General features: G+C 62.5%; 1 protein-coding gene across 1 annotated transcript in view; it reads right to left on the minus strand.

Moving 5' to 3' along the window:
• Window positions 1–13277, minus strand: part of IFT140 (intraflagellar transport 140) — a 52192-nt gene that overhangs the window by 18961 nt on the left and 19954 nt on the right. The window contains exons 4-18 of the mRNA XM_004706140.2: window positions 13078–13199; window positions 12591–12733; window positions 11922–12097; window positions 11261–11352; window positions 10794–10900; window positions 9708–9853; window positions 8731–8934; window positions 8082–8154; window positions 7452–7543; window positions 7015–7142; window positions 6433–6550; window positions 5456–5586; window positions 3632–3794; window positions 2573–2704; window positions 1434–1633 (exon numbers count right to left, since the gene is read on the minus strand). Coding sequence (XP_004706197.1) covers window positions 1434–1633; window positions 2573–2704; window positions 3632–3794; window positions 5456–5586; window positions 6433–6550; window positions 7015–7142; window positions 7452–7543; window positions 8082–8154; window positions 8731–8934; window positions 9708–9853; window positions 10794–10900; window positions 11261–11352; window positions 11922–12097; window positions 12591–12733; window positions 13078–13199 — 2027 coding nt within the window. The remainder of the gene's footprint in view (window positions 1–1433; window positions 1634–2572; window positions 2705–3631; window positions 3795–5455; window positions 5587–6432; window positions 6551–7014; window positions 7143–7451; window positions 7544–8081; window positions 8155–8730; window positions 8935–9707; window positions 9854–10793; window positions 10901–11260; window positions 11353–11921; window positions 12098–12590; window positions 12734–13077; window positions 13200–13277) is intronic.

The following is a 13277-nucleotide window of genomic DNA, read 5'->3' on the forward strand; positions in this document are numbered from 1 at the left end:
TTAAACCATGTAGGGTGGGGAGGGGGTCTGTTTTCTGACTGTGAGAATGGAGAGAGAGCCCCCCTCAGGGATGCCAAGGGGAACCTGTGGGGTCCGCATACCTTGTTCCATGGCCAGGGACACCCACCCCCACCCCGCCCCGCACCACAACAGCCACAGAGGGGTTGGCAGTGTATGTGTTATGGCAGGGTCTGGCCAGGCCTGCCTGCCACGCATCTCTGGGTGAGTTTGGATCCACAACTAATCCACAATTACACCGCCCCAGAGTGAAGACGCCCTTAGACCTACACTTTGGGGGTTAGCGCTGGCCTCCAGGCATCAGTTTACCCCACTGGGTCCACCTCCCGAATGGGGTGGGAGGTGCTGAAGCTCCACCCCAGGCTGCCCCCATCCCTGTCCACCCACCATCTGGTCTTGGAGCTGCTCGAAGGGGGCAAGTTCTCTGCCCGGAGCCTTGTGCGGCAACACGTGGTCAGACGGCAGCTCCCAGTCAGCCACATGCTGCCAATGGCGGGTTACCAATCCCAGGGGGGCATTGGCTGGCCTGCTTCTGCCTAGAGTACAGGTGTGATAACAGGTTCCCAGAGGGGGCACGGTGGCCAGTTGGTGGCCCCTCGGCCTGTAGTCAGGCTCATGCCAGCGGGGAGGTGCACCTCGCTCTGAAGGCCCTGGCCTTCACACTCCACACTCCAGGGCTCTTGTCTGCAGGGCAGGTGAGGAATGTTCTAGAAAGACCACCACTCACGGATGCGGCGCTGATGTGGGGGGTGCTTGCTGAGCTACAGGGCGCTCTGGTGGTGCAGGGGCTAGGTGTCAGGGCGCCCCCCTGAAGAAAGGCCGTCAGTTTCTGTAAGGATGACAGCCCACGACGCAGGGGCAGCTCTGCTCTGTGGGGCGAAGCTGCTCTGGGCTGGGTAAATGGAAAGCCGGCAGCTTGACAGCAGTGGGCTGGGTGAGTTCTGGCTACAGAAACCCCTGGGAGACGAGGGTGCTCGAGGGACGCCACCCTGGCTGGGTGTGTGGAGGCCTCTGCCGCCCACTGGGGGCAGCGTGGGCCTCACTCGTGTTTGGCAGCTGCAGGGCTGCTCTTAACGTGGAGGTGACCACAACACTCGAATCTACAGCCCAGGGTCCTCCTGGGTGCAGGCCAGGTAGAAGGGGTAGCGCCAAGGCCAACCTAAAGAACGGGTCAGAGGGGGCCACCACCAGTGCCCATGTCACCGCGTGAAAAGCCTATGCATCACACCCTGACCAGGCACCTCGGAGAGCCCGCCTGCGGACAGGCTAGCGGAGGCCACCGCTAGGGCCCATGTCAGTGCAGGAAAAGTCCAGGCCCTGTGCCCTGACACAACTGCGGTGGGATGGGGAGGGAGGGGCTGGGCGTCCACGTGGTTCCCCCCCGCCCCCCCGTCCCCTAGCAGCTGGCACCTCACCTCTTGATGAGCTTGATGGACTTGAAGGCCTCGTCCATGTCCCCGACGGCGACGAAGAAGCTGAAGTTGAGCATGGCCTCCCGCGTGGGCCGGTCGCAGTCCTCCAGCCCCACAAAGTCCCGCAGGGGCCTTGTGCCCACCATCTGGAGGGCCTGGTTGGGCCCAGAGTCTGAGATGCCCTCTGTGTCTGCTTCCCCAGGCTGGAAAGACAAGGGGCACCCTTCCTCACAGTGGGCTCCCCCCTGCCTGCTCCTCCTGCTCTTCCCACTGTACCGCCTGCCCTCGCCTGCTCCTCCGATTCAAGGCCATCACAGAGGTGCTTATGCTGATGGCAGCTCAAACACACCCACGGCTACCCAGGAAAAAAGACGAGGCTTGGTACTCCCGTAAAGAGTTACGGCCTCAGAAACCCACAGGGGCAGCTCTGCTCTGTCTTACAGGAGCCCTGTGAGGTGGCATTGCCGGCTGGACAGCGGCGGGTTGGGTGGCACACTCCACGGGTAGAAAATGGCGTAGGTACAGAGAGGGCTTGTTTCTGCGGTCAGCCGTGTGTCCTTTCTCCAGCAAACCCTCAGCCACTGTGCCTGCTCATCCTTGAGCAGAAGGGGAGGGGAGGGGAGGAGAGCGAAGGCGAAGCGTGCCTCTGGGGAGGAATGGCGTCCACCCCCCCACCCCCGCCCCCGGGAGCCTGATGGAGGCTCTCACATGCCCCACGTGGAGCCTGAGGCCCCAGCTCTGCTGGGAGCATGCCGGGGCTCCCGTGGGTTCCAAGAGTTAGAGAGGACATTCCCCCACCCCTCCAGGAAGCTGGAGTGTTTCCATCTGGCCTCGAGACACGCTGCAGGCCAGCGTTCCCAGTAGATACAGCATGCCGATGTCCACATGCGATCCGACCCTTTCAATACCCAGTTAGTTTCCATTTGCTGTCGAGACAGGAGACCAGTCCCTAGAGAAGGGGCTGGTGGGATGAGGGCCTTTTTTAAAGATTCACACAGCCATGCAGGTCCCTACCCAGGAGCAGCAGGCATTATAAGCGGGACACATGTGTCCCAGTAAACCCTAGAGCCAGGGGAACATAGTGGGCCTAGTCTGTCCCTCGGGTCACGAAGGGGTTAGGAATCAAAGAATGGTCTACTCACCCGCCTGGCAAAGTAGTAGTGGGGCACGGAGACGCCCAGGAGCGCCTGGAAGGCGGCTGGCCGGGGAAAGCGGTCCTGCAGCAGGAGGCCGTACTCCTCAGGGACGAAGAAGGACAGCACCATGACATCTGCCTGCGGGCAGGGGGACGCCAGTGGTCACGGTGGCTCTCAGTGCATGCCTGTCACCTGGGACAGCTGGTACTGTGCTGCGCACCAGGTTCCCAATCCTCGGGGGAGAGATGTGGCTGCCGCTCCCATGAAGACTGACAGCCGCGGAAACTCGGGGCAGCTCCACGTGGTCCTACGGGATCACTGGAACTGGGCGCTTTGACTCACTGACTGACTTCGGGAGCTGAGACAGCAACATCCTTTTAGAACACGGTGTGTCACCAAGATGCAGGCATGGGTGCATGAAGCTCCTGTGGGATCCTCTCGGGGGGCCCAGGGTCTATGCCTTGGGGTTGAGCCTATATGCATGGGGGTCTAGAGGAGGCCTGGAGGAGTTGGACATGGACAGTGTGGTGGTAAGGGCGAGGGCAGTGACCAGTGACCTGACTGGGTGTCAGCAGGGAGCGAGACCAACAGAAGGCCGTCAGAGGCCACAGGAGTCTAGAGAATGAATCAGGGTTGCACCGGCTGCCCCGGTGGTGACCTCACAGTGTGCACTGCCACATGGCTAGTCCGCAGTGAGCTGTGTCCCGGGCGGGGTGGGGGGCAGCGCAGTAGTGGAGGTAGCAGGAGACCAGAGGCCAGGGCTCAGCGACAGGCCTGAGGGGAGGGCAGGCTGGCAGGAGAGCCGGCTCTCAGCTCTTCGGGCCCACTCTGGTTGACAGAGAGCCTGTTCTGGATAATGCTACTGTGGACCGGGGTCTGGAGGGTCTGAGCCTGACTCCCAGCTCACACTCAGGTCTGCACACGCACACACTAAGTGCACGTGTATGCACACGCACACACACAGGCACATGCTTGCACATAAGCAGACATGCACCCGGGTCTGTGGACAAGCGCAGGCATGCACACGCACACACAGGCTCGCACCCGCGCATGTGGCCAGCGTACCCTGGGCTTCGAGCCCTCAGTGGCGGGGGGCTGCCTCTCTGCAGCCAGCGGAGCCGCCGCCTCGGGGACAGCCTCGCACACAAACAGCCTTGGCTCACTCTGGTCCCAGCAGTGGCTCACGGGGATGTGGTGCCTCAGGCTCTCGTCGGGCAGGAAGCTGCTCCTGGAAGACAGGGCTGTGCTCCCTGAGGCGCCAAGGCCCCTGACCAGTTCTCTCACCTCTGCCCCAGACGCTCCTCGCAGGCTTGCGAGGCTGGAGGGAAGCCCGCCAGGTGGATGCTCTGAGCCTCTTCTCCCTGACAGGACATGCCAGGGGCCAGTGGGCACCATGCCCCCTAGATTTCCCCTCTGCCCCCGTGCACCCGAGGACCTGAATCCAGCCTTCTGCCCACGTGGCTGCAGCCCACACCAGATCCAAGTGCACTGCCTTCAAGTGGGTGCCGACTCGCAGTGACCCTACAGGACAGGCTAGAACAGCCCCTGTGGGTTTCCGAGCCTGAAACGCTTTGTGGGTGGGGTCGAAAGCCATGTCGTCCTCCCTTGGCATGGCTCGTGGTTTTGAACCGCTGATATTACAGTTAACAGCTCAAAGCATAACCACGACCCCACCAGCACTCCTTCCAGAGCCTGTAAAACACTGTCACGGGACAGAGCGTTGAGGTCAGACAGGGTTCTCGGTGGAGGGGGCTGGGCGGGGGAAGGCTGTCCTCAGTGACCATAGAACCTGCCCGTGGGGCCATGCCCTCCCTTGCAAAGACCCAGCCACGCCTTCCTCTGGCAGGGCGCTGCTTAACCGCTGCGCCACTGGGGCTCCTGAGGAAGGGAGAGTGATGGGGAGTGAAGCTGTCGTGGGAGTGGAGCCTGCAGGGTCCAGCTGGGGCCACCCTCATCCCGTGTTGGAGAAGGGCTGGGGGAAGCCCACTGAGAAGGGGGAGCTGCCAGCAGCAGCAAAAAGGAGATAAACACCCCAAACAGCTGCCAAGGTCGGCTGGCCTAGCACGGTGCCGCACAAAGGCCTGTTGCCCAGGCTGCTCTGGGCAGTAGCGGCCGGAGCCTCAGAAGCTGGGGCGCAGCCCTCTCGGGGGCAGCTGTTGGTCTCCCCGGTGAGTCAGACAGCAAAGACCGTCGAAGCCCCATGGAACCATCAGACCGCTGGAGTGGCAGACTAGGGGAGCATCAGCCGGGAGGAACTAGACGGTGCCCCTTGGCCACTGCCCACCACTCCGAAGAGTCCTGGGCAGACGGGCAGAAAAGCGGGAGGCACGGCTCAAGCTCACCAACGAGGCCAGGCTCCCTGGTGGGCCAGAGAGGATGGGTGCCTTGCTTTTAGGAGTTATTTTGTGATGCCCGATAGAACATGAGGCTCCAGTCAGCCTTGTCGTGAGGCGCTGTCCAGTCCATCACAGTCACAGCGGCCTCGTGGGCACAGAATGAAACACCTCCCAGCCCCGCTGTCCTTCCTGCGTTTGACCCACTGCTGCAGGCCAAGGGCGGCAAAGGTGATAAGCACGTAAATGCCTGGGGAGATTTTCTGGGCAGCAGGAGGAGGTCTGAGCACATGTCATGTCATGCGGTTGAAGAGAGATTTCTTTCTTCTAGAAACACGTCCCCTATGAACACAGGCCTGCTCTGGACACTTGGCACCAGCACCCACCCTGCAAGAGCCACACGACTGCGGAACTCACGTCTCATCAATTGTCTGAAAACTCGGAGAACGGTGGCCCAGCACAATTCCATTTTCGCATCCTCGTGTGCGGGGGCCAGCAGCTGCTCCAGCATTTCTGTCCCCAACAAAACCCCTCCCCCTCTGGGGCCCAGACTCACTTCTTGGTCTCTTGCCCGGTGAAGGTCAGCATCTCTCTCCGGTCAATCTGCCCGGTCCTCAAGTCCAAGATGGTCACCGTGTCCATCTCCACGTCATAGAAGCAGATTCGGGAGTCCGGGCTGCCATCAGCCTGTGGAGCAGATGGGGTGGAGGGAGCTCACCGGCCACCCAGCCTCCAGCCCTTGAGGCGGCTGCCCCACAGTCCAGAGGGCCATGGCGACGATCATGGATGCTCATCGGTCGCCCAGCCTCAGTCCTGGAAGCAGTCGGCCCCACCACCCAGAGGACCAGTCCAGGGTGGTGAATACCCAAGGTAACACACACACTCAGGGTCCCTCCCCTGGGGGTGAAAGCCAGCTGCTCCTCCCCGTGTGCGCCACAGCCGTGCACCAGTTTACATTCCGGAGCCACTGGCACGTGCTGGCGGTAACACTGAGGGGCGCAGAGAGAAGACGTGGGGTCCCCAAGGGCTGAGGAGATGGAAGGGAGGGAGTCGGAGGGAGGGGGGCTGCTTAAGGGGTGCTGAGCTGGGTTTGGGTGCTGCTGTGTTTTTAAGACCCATGCCAGTCAGCACCAGATTGGTTCTGTGGTGCCCCGTGTGGGCTGGATGAGAACTGTGGGCCCCAGTGGGTGGGCTACGCGGTGGGCTGCAAACTGCGAGGTCAGCAGCTTAAATCCCACAGCCACTCCCTGGGAGAAGGACGAAGCTTTCCAGCCCCGTGGAGAGCTGCAGCCTCGGAAGGCCACGGGGGCAGTTCTACTGACCCACAGGGTCACTGTGAGTCAACACCAACCCGGTGCCTGTGGCCCTCCCCCCGCCCAGGGACGAGCCTTCCCTCCCCACTCTTACCATCTCAGCAGTGGAAAGGACTTGTTAGGCCGTGACGGTCCTCTGTCTCGGACAAAGGACAAAGGGCAGGCGGCACGACACACCAGGTGGCAGGGTTGGGGTGGCAGGCGCCTGCTGGGCACGCACCTTGGTGAGCAGGAAGCTGATCTTGCTGCCGTTGGCGTTGCCACGCAGCGAGGCAATGCCCCCAACACCGGGCAGCAGCTCGGCCAGGCTCTTGCAGTTGCAGTGCACTTTGGCTTCTCTGTGGGAGGGCAGGGCCGTGGGCAGGGGTCACGGGGGAGCCCCAAGCCCAGCCGCAGCGTGCGCGATGCCAACAGTGCAGACCCTCTGCCGTGGAATTAAGTGTAGTTCCCAGCCGGCAGGCCGGGCGGAGGGGAGTCGCCCGCAGGCTCCCGGGCCCGGCCTCTTTGTGGGAGCAGATGGCACCTCTTTCTGCCGTGGGGCTGATGGAGGGCTCTAACTGCTGAGGCTCACGTAGCAGCAGGGTGCTTGACCACGGTGCCCACCAGAAGTCCTCTCGACACAGACCCACTTGCCATTGAGTCGACTCTGACCCACAGCGACCCTGCCGGTCTGTCCGTCTGGACGGGAGCAGGAACCCCTGACCACTGGCCCCCACCCGCTGCCCTCTCTCCTGACTGCTCTGAACCACAGCCTCCCTGCCTCTGGACCCCAGCTCCTGGGCAGGGGCCGCTGCTGCCGCACCTTCGGGAAAGATCGAAGCTTTTGAAGTGCGCCAGGTCGGTGCCCACCACCAGGAAGCTCCCACAGATGTCCAGGAGGCAGGGGCTGCCCTCGGTCTCTGAGAAGAGCAGCAGCTGTTTGACGGTGCCCTGCCGAGAGAGGGGACGCCGCTCTCACCCTGGGGAGAGGCCGGGTGGAGCACACAGGCCGTCTGGGGTCCTCGCCCTGGTCATGGCTAGCCACAGCGCCCTGGGAGGACTCTGGGGTGGGAGCTGCTGCCCCCTGAAGGTCTGCTGACCTCTCACGCGCACGTGAGAAGCAGGGACTCGAGGGGGTGCGGCGTGTGACAAGCTCGTGGCAGTCTGTGGCTGACGTGTGTGACAAAGGCGCCCAGAAGCTGGCATAGTCCAAGGGCCCGCCCACAGGGGAGCCGAGGGCACAGCCAGCAGGCACCTCACCTGCCAGGTGCGAACCTGGACCCGGTTTGGCTCTGTGGTGTAGACACTCTCCTCGTGCATCACGAGCACGGGAGACTCGCACAGGAAGGTCCCTGAAACAGAGGGTGGACATGCGGATGGCACCCTGCTCCCGGCCGGCTCCACAGCTCTGTGGCAGGGACGGTGGGGGCCACGGGCAGGTGGGGAAGCGACACTCATATTCGAGATGCGGGGCCTCCTGGACAGTGGTAGTCAGCAGCCGGTGCTCTCGCAGGCCCTGGTCCTAGCCTGGAGACTGGGGTGGGGCTCCCCACCTCTTTCACTAGACAGAGGGAGCGCCCCAGCACGCCCTGAGGGCACCTGAGCGGACTTCCACTCAGAACTGTCCCCATGGGTTTCCCAGGCTGTCGGTCTCTATGGGAGCAGACAGCCTCATATTGGTCCCAAACAGCAGCTGTTGGGTTTGACCTACCGACCTTGTGATTGTCGGGCCCATACCTGGCCCACAGCGCCACTGGGCTCCTCAGCATAGGGGAGGGTTGTGTAAAGGGTCCCTAAGACGGAGCTGGGAGGAGGACCTCCGGCGTAAAGGGGGCAGGGATGGGAGGGAGAGCGATGTCTGCCCCCTGGTCGGAGGGGACAGCCTTGTACCGGAGTTCCGCAGCTTGGGTCCTGAGGGCTCGAAGACCATCACCTGTTTCCCGTTCCAGACAGCGACCGCATCCTGCGAGGAAGAGGCGGAGGCCCAGAGCTGCTTCAGCTCCTCCCGTGTTCAGTGCCCGCCTCCTCTCCTCCTCGAAGGCCCTGGACCCTGGCTGCCGGCCAGCTGGGGGGGCCCAGGGCCTGTTGGCTTAGGGCGAGTGTCCGGTGCTTTACTTCATCCTCTCCGCCTTTCTTTGCTCTTTCAAACCTTTCGCTGGGAGCTGAGCGAGTGCCACGCTCTGCAACTGCTTTCTCCTCGGACGCTGGGCTCCCTCCCTCCTCAGCTGACCCCACCACTCTGTCCTGGGGCAAGGCTGCCCTTTGACCTTCAGTGACTGGGGAGTCTAACAGACCTGAGGGGTGACTAAGGGCCAGAGTCTGGGGCCCCTGGTCTCCTCCAGGGCCGTGAGGCTGTCCCGCCTCTTTCTCCAGCTCCATGCAGGACTTGCCAATGCAGTCCCTCTCGGAGCCGGAGACAATGGTGGAATTACAAATGCTTTTAGTGTCTCTGACCCCCTCTGGGAGGGCGTTGGTAGGAATGGTGGGGTGGCCCCATGACCCGCCCCCGGGGCCCACCTAGGCCCTCCGGCCGAGTCACCTTGGTGGCGAACACCCCGCTGATGTGCACATTGGTGCGGAGGTTGTAGGTGTGGCCGGCGGCGAGAAAGGCGGCCTGCAGCAGGCTGGAGGAGAGCTGCACCGCCGCCACCTGCTGGTGGAAGTGCATCGCCATGGCCTGCTCGCGGAGCACCACGACGGCCCCGCGGCTGCTCACTGCCAGCAGGTTCCTCCTGGAGCCCCACTGCACAGGGGTGGACAGAGAGGTGCCCGTCAGCGGCCACCCACACGCACGCCCAGGCGCTGTGCCTTCGAAGATAAAGCCTGCAGCCCGTGCCCAGGGGAGCCCAGCCCAAACCCAACTGCCAGCCATCAGCAATGATGCGGGCCCACAACGCCCCCTGTAGGGCAGGGTGTGGCTGCCCAAATATTGCACACAATGCAGTTTCTCCTCAAACCAGGCAAACTCCTGGCTCGTTAGCTTCCTGCATGGGCTCTGCGCGTTACTTGCACACGTGTGCCTTCATGTGGGTGTGTTACATGCAGAGGGATGCAGACAGTGCCCACTGCTATGCAGCATTGCAAAAGTACAGATGACGCCACCGGACTGCATACTTAACAAGACTTAGAGGGCAGATTGTATGTCTAATCTACGGCAACAAAGAACACAATGGTCCTCCGGTTGGAGGTGGGGCGGGCAGGTGTCTGTGGACTCTCCCAGGTCTCGTGTGTTCTGAGGGTTGGGCTCTGAGTGGGCTCCCGGTGCCGGTTCTGTGCCCCGGCGAAGATGGGCACCATTGCCCACTGGACTAACACTGTCATCCCTATGGCATTGACAGAAAGGGCCCAGGGGGCCCGTGCCAAAAGGTCGATGGTTCAAACCCTGCAGCAGCACCGCTGCTGCAGAAAGGACAGGAGTTCTGCTCTCGGAGAGAAGGACCCCGACTCGGAGCTGACTCCGGCACCGAGTAGGTCTCGCTCGAGTGGTTGGGTGCCCGAGGACACTGGCAGCCGTACCTGGATCTGTGTGATACTGCCCTCCAGCTCCACAGGCGTCTGCAGGACCCACATGTCCTTGCCCTCCATCCTGCAGCTGCTCACAGGACCGGCTGCTTTCTGCCACATGGTGACACGGCCTCTGTCCGTGCCGGCTGCCAGCAGACCTGTGGGGAGGGGGCGTGACACGCGGCATCAGCAGCGCCCGGGGGAGAATCCTGATAGAGAGGGGGAGTGCTGCAGCATAGAACTTCAAATTCACGTGGAATCTAGACATCGTGGGGGTCCTGGAGGCTGAACGAACCCCCCAAACCGCCGCCCTGAGAGGATCTTGAGACCTTCCACACCCCCTGAACGAGGAGACAAGGTCTGTCTGAGCCTGGGTGCTTTCGAGAACGAGCTCTATGGGCTCAAAGTGACAACAGCCAGGCGACAGGGAGACGGGAACTTCGGGGGCCGAGTGTGGACGCCCACAAGCTAAGACTGCCCTCGCTGTCACCAAACGGTGCACTTGGAGACAGCCGGGTCGGACTCCTACCTGTCTCATGTTCTCAACAAGGACAGGAGGGGTCAGACCAGCAGCAAGCCCCCTGCTCTGCGCACCTCTCCCCTCCCCGACACCCTCGGCCTCGCCTCTGACCGCACGGTGCTCCGCGGCGCTCAGCAACACCTGGCCAGGCAGAGTGTGCGACGGTGTAAGTGACTGTTTCTGAGTGTGTGTGACTGCGTGCATCAACGCATGTGTGGGTGTGTGAATGTGAGCATACGGAGGGGTGTGTGTGTATAAATATGTAAGTGTGTGGGAATCTGACAATGTCTGAGTGTGTGAATGTAGGTATGCGTGTGTGTGAGTGTAGGGATGCATGAGTAGCTATCTAAGTGTATGTGTGTGTAAGTGTGTGACCGGGTGTGGATGAGTGTGCTTGGGTGTGTACTTCCCACCCCATCTTCCTGGTGTCCCAGGAGAGACCAGGGATGGCCGTGGGCACCCTCCAGCTGGCCTCTCTGGCAAGCAGTGGCCTCAGGTGGATGGCACTGTCCCCCGTGGCTATGACCTGCCAGCCCCTAAAGCTGGCCTGGACTCCCTCCGGCTGACCGGCACCTCACCTTTGGCTTTGCAGTACGAGACGCAGTTTAGATTCTCTCCCTTTTCAATACCAAGCTTCTCCTCTGGACTCAGGATGTAATTCTCGCTGCGCTCCACGTCCCAGAGTCTGCAGGGGGTGGGAGGAGTGAGCGGGTCCTGTGCCCAGACCTCTGTGGGAGGGGTCCCTGGCAATAGGATGCGACAGACGGGAGACGGCCCTACCCTGTTCTGTGTTACACTGACAGCTGGGGGACCAGCCTCGCCCCACAGCCTGGCTGAACCCTGCCCCCGGCAGGGGGGAAGTAAAGCACCCACTTACACACAGCTCCAGGAATCAGGCGGGGGTCCCACCATGGGAGCACTCGGCAGGCACTTTAGGGCAGAGGGGCAGGGCACCTTTGTTTTGCCTTCGGTCTGGGGCCAGGGACTGAGGACCCCTGTGCTGAGAGCGTGCAGCTCCCAGGCCGCGGCTGCAGCATGGTCTCACCTGAGCACCGGCTCCCCGATGGCCATGACCAGCAGGCTGCCCTCGATCAGAGCGATGTCGGCCTGGCAGCCTGTCCTCCCGCTCAGCTTGACCTGTGGCAGGAGACAGTGCCCCGGGGGTTAGCGGGTCACTCCTGCTCCAACTGTGGTTCTCCAAGTTCCATGCAGGCGGCACACCCTCCGAGGGGCGCCCCAGCCCCAGGACGCGCAGGTGAACAAGCTCCCTGAGCAGTGAGCCACAGCGGACTCGTGACCACGCCCTGCCCTGATGGGGTGGAGACTTGAACCTGAGACTGACAGTGAGGACAGGTTTGGCACGGTCACCGTGTCACCACCCTCACCAGGGCCATGATCCAGCCTTGGGAATACCCAGGAACATGGCAGGGGACTGCTCTGAAGAAGCCCAGGGGTCACTGGTTAAGCACTGATCAGCTAGCCAAAAGATCTGCGGTTCAAACCCACCAGCTGCTCTCTGGGAGAAATCGAGGCTGTCTGCTACCAACAAGAGGGCCCTTAGCACCCCTGCTGGAGGGCTCCACTCTGCCCTGCAGGGCTGCTGCACTCTGTGGGAACAGAGTGGCTGTTGGTGGACTTGGGTTTGGGGTCCGTGGTCCTGGGCGGTAACCGCCAGGGACCCAGATTTGATTGCCACCCTCACCCACCTTCATGATCTCCTGAGCCTCGCCCTCGGGTGTCACCGTGTGCAGGGACAGGAGCAGTGCCTCTGTCACCACCACCAGTGCCTCACGGTGCTCGATGTAGAACAGCTTCTGCACGGGGCTGTCAGTGACCGCAATGCGGGTGGTCTTGCCCTTCTCGTCCACGTAGTGTACCGTGCCTGCGGGCCAGAGCGCACGTCAGCCGGCCCTGCGGGTGTACTCTCCGCTGCGCTCTGGCAGGTCACAGGTGGTGACAGGGAGAGCAACGGGAGCACGTTGAGTGCTGCCCCCAGGAAGGGGGCGACCTGCAGCTGCTGAGTAAATGGGCATTTGTGCTGGAGCCGCTCCAGACAGACAGACAGACAGAAAAGTGTCCATGGGTCTCCATCAGAGCAGGGCACCTGCCTTGATGCAGGCGTTCCTCCCACGTACTGGGGACACAGCCCACACAGCGACGCTCACTCTTGGGCTAACACACTCACAGTGACCTTCACTCTCGGGCTGACACTCTCACAGCTGCACACAGTGACACTCACTCTCCGGCTGACACTCTCACAGCTGCACACAGTGACACTCACTCACAGCTGGCACACCAGCAGCCACGGTGTGCGTCCCTAAAGCCCATCTGCTAGTTGTAGGCACTTGCCAGCCCCCCAGATGCTTGTCCCTCACCATCCACCAGGCTGACGAAGAAGGACAGCCCCTCCTGTGGCCCCATCTTCAGGAAGCCCCCGAAGCCGCTCTTCCTCCAGTTGAACATGTCCAGCGCCTTCTCGTCACCACTGACGGCCGCCTTCGCCAGCTGGACCAGGTCCCTGCAGACAAGGGCGGTGTGCGGCGTGAACCTGGCGGCTGCAGTAGGACGTCTCTCTCCCCTCCGGAGCCTCCCACATCGCACAGTGACTCAGTGCTCAGCTCCTACCCAAAAGGTCGCCCATCCAAACCCACCCAGGGCACCTGTGAGACTCCAGCCTCTGAGACCCTGGGGGGCGACTCTCCTGCCGGAACTCAGGAGCTCTGGTGCCTCAGACACTGACACGCCAGCCCTTACACGGGCGGGCTGGCAGGACAGAGGCCGGCCACTCTACCCACATCAGGTTTCTCTCCTGACTGTCCCAGCCTGCCACGTGGGGTGGGCGGGCCCAGCAGTGCCACTCACTCGCCGGGCGGCGGCAGCCGGAAGATGCAGTGCTTCAGGTGCTTCCCATGCTCCTGCCTCAGCAGGGGGGTCCCCTGCACCCGGCCTCTCTGGTCCAGACGCCACAACAGCAGCACCCCGAGCTGGAAAGACCAACGGCAAGTGTCGGTGGGAGCCAGTGGCCAAGGGAGGGCAAGGCCAGCGCCACAGGACACGGAAAG

The sequence above is a fragment of the Echinops telfairi genome, unplaced genomic scaffold (assembly GCF_000313985.2).
Source record: "Echinops telfairi isolate 266 unplaced genomic scaffold, ASM31398v2 ScPeMD7_5;HRSCAF=22, whole genome shotgun sequence".
Classification (NCBI taxonomy): Eukaryota; Metazoa; Chordata; class Mammalia; order Afrosoricida; family Tenrecidae; genus Echinops; species Echinops telfairi.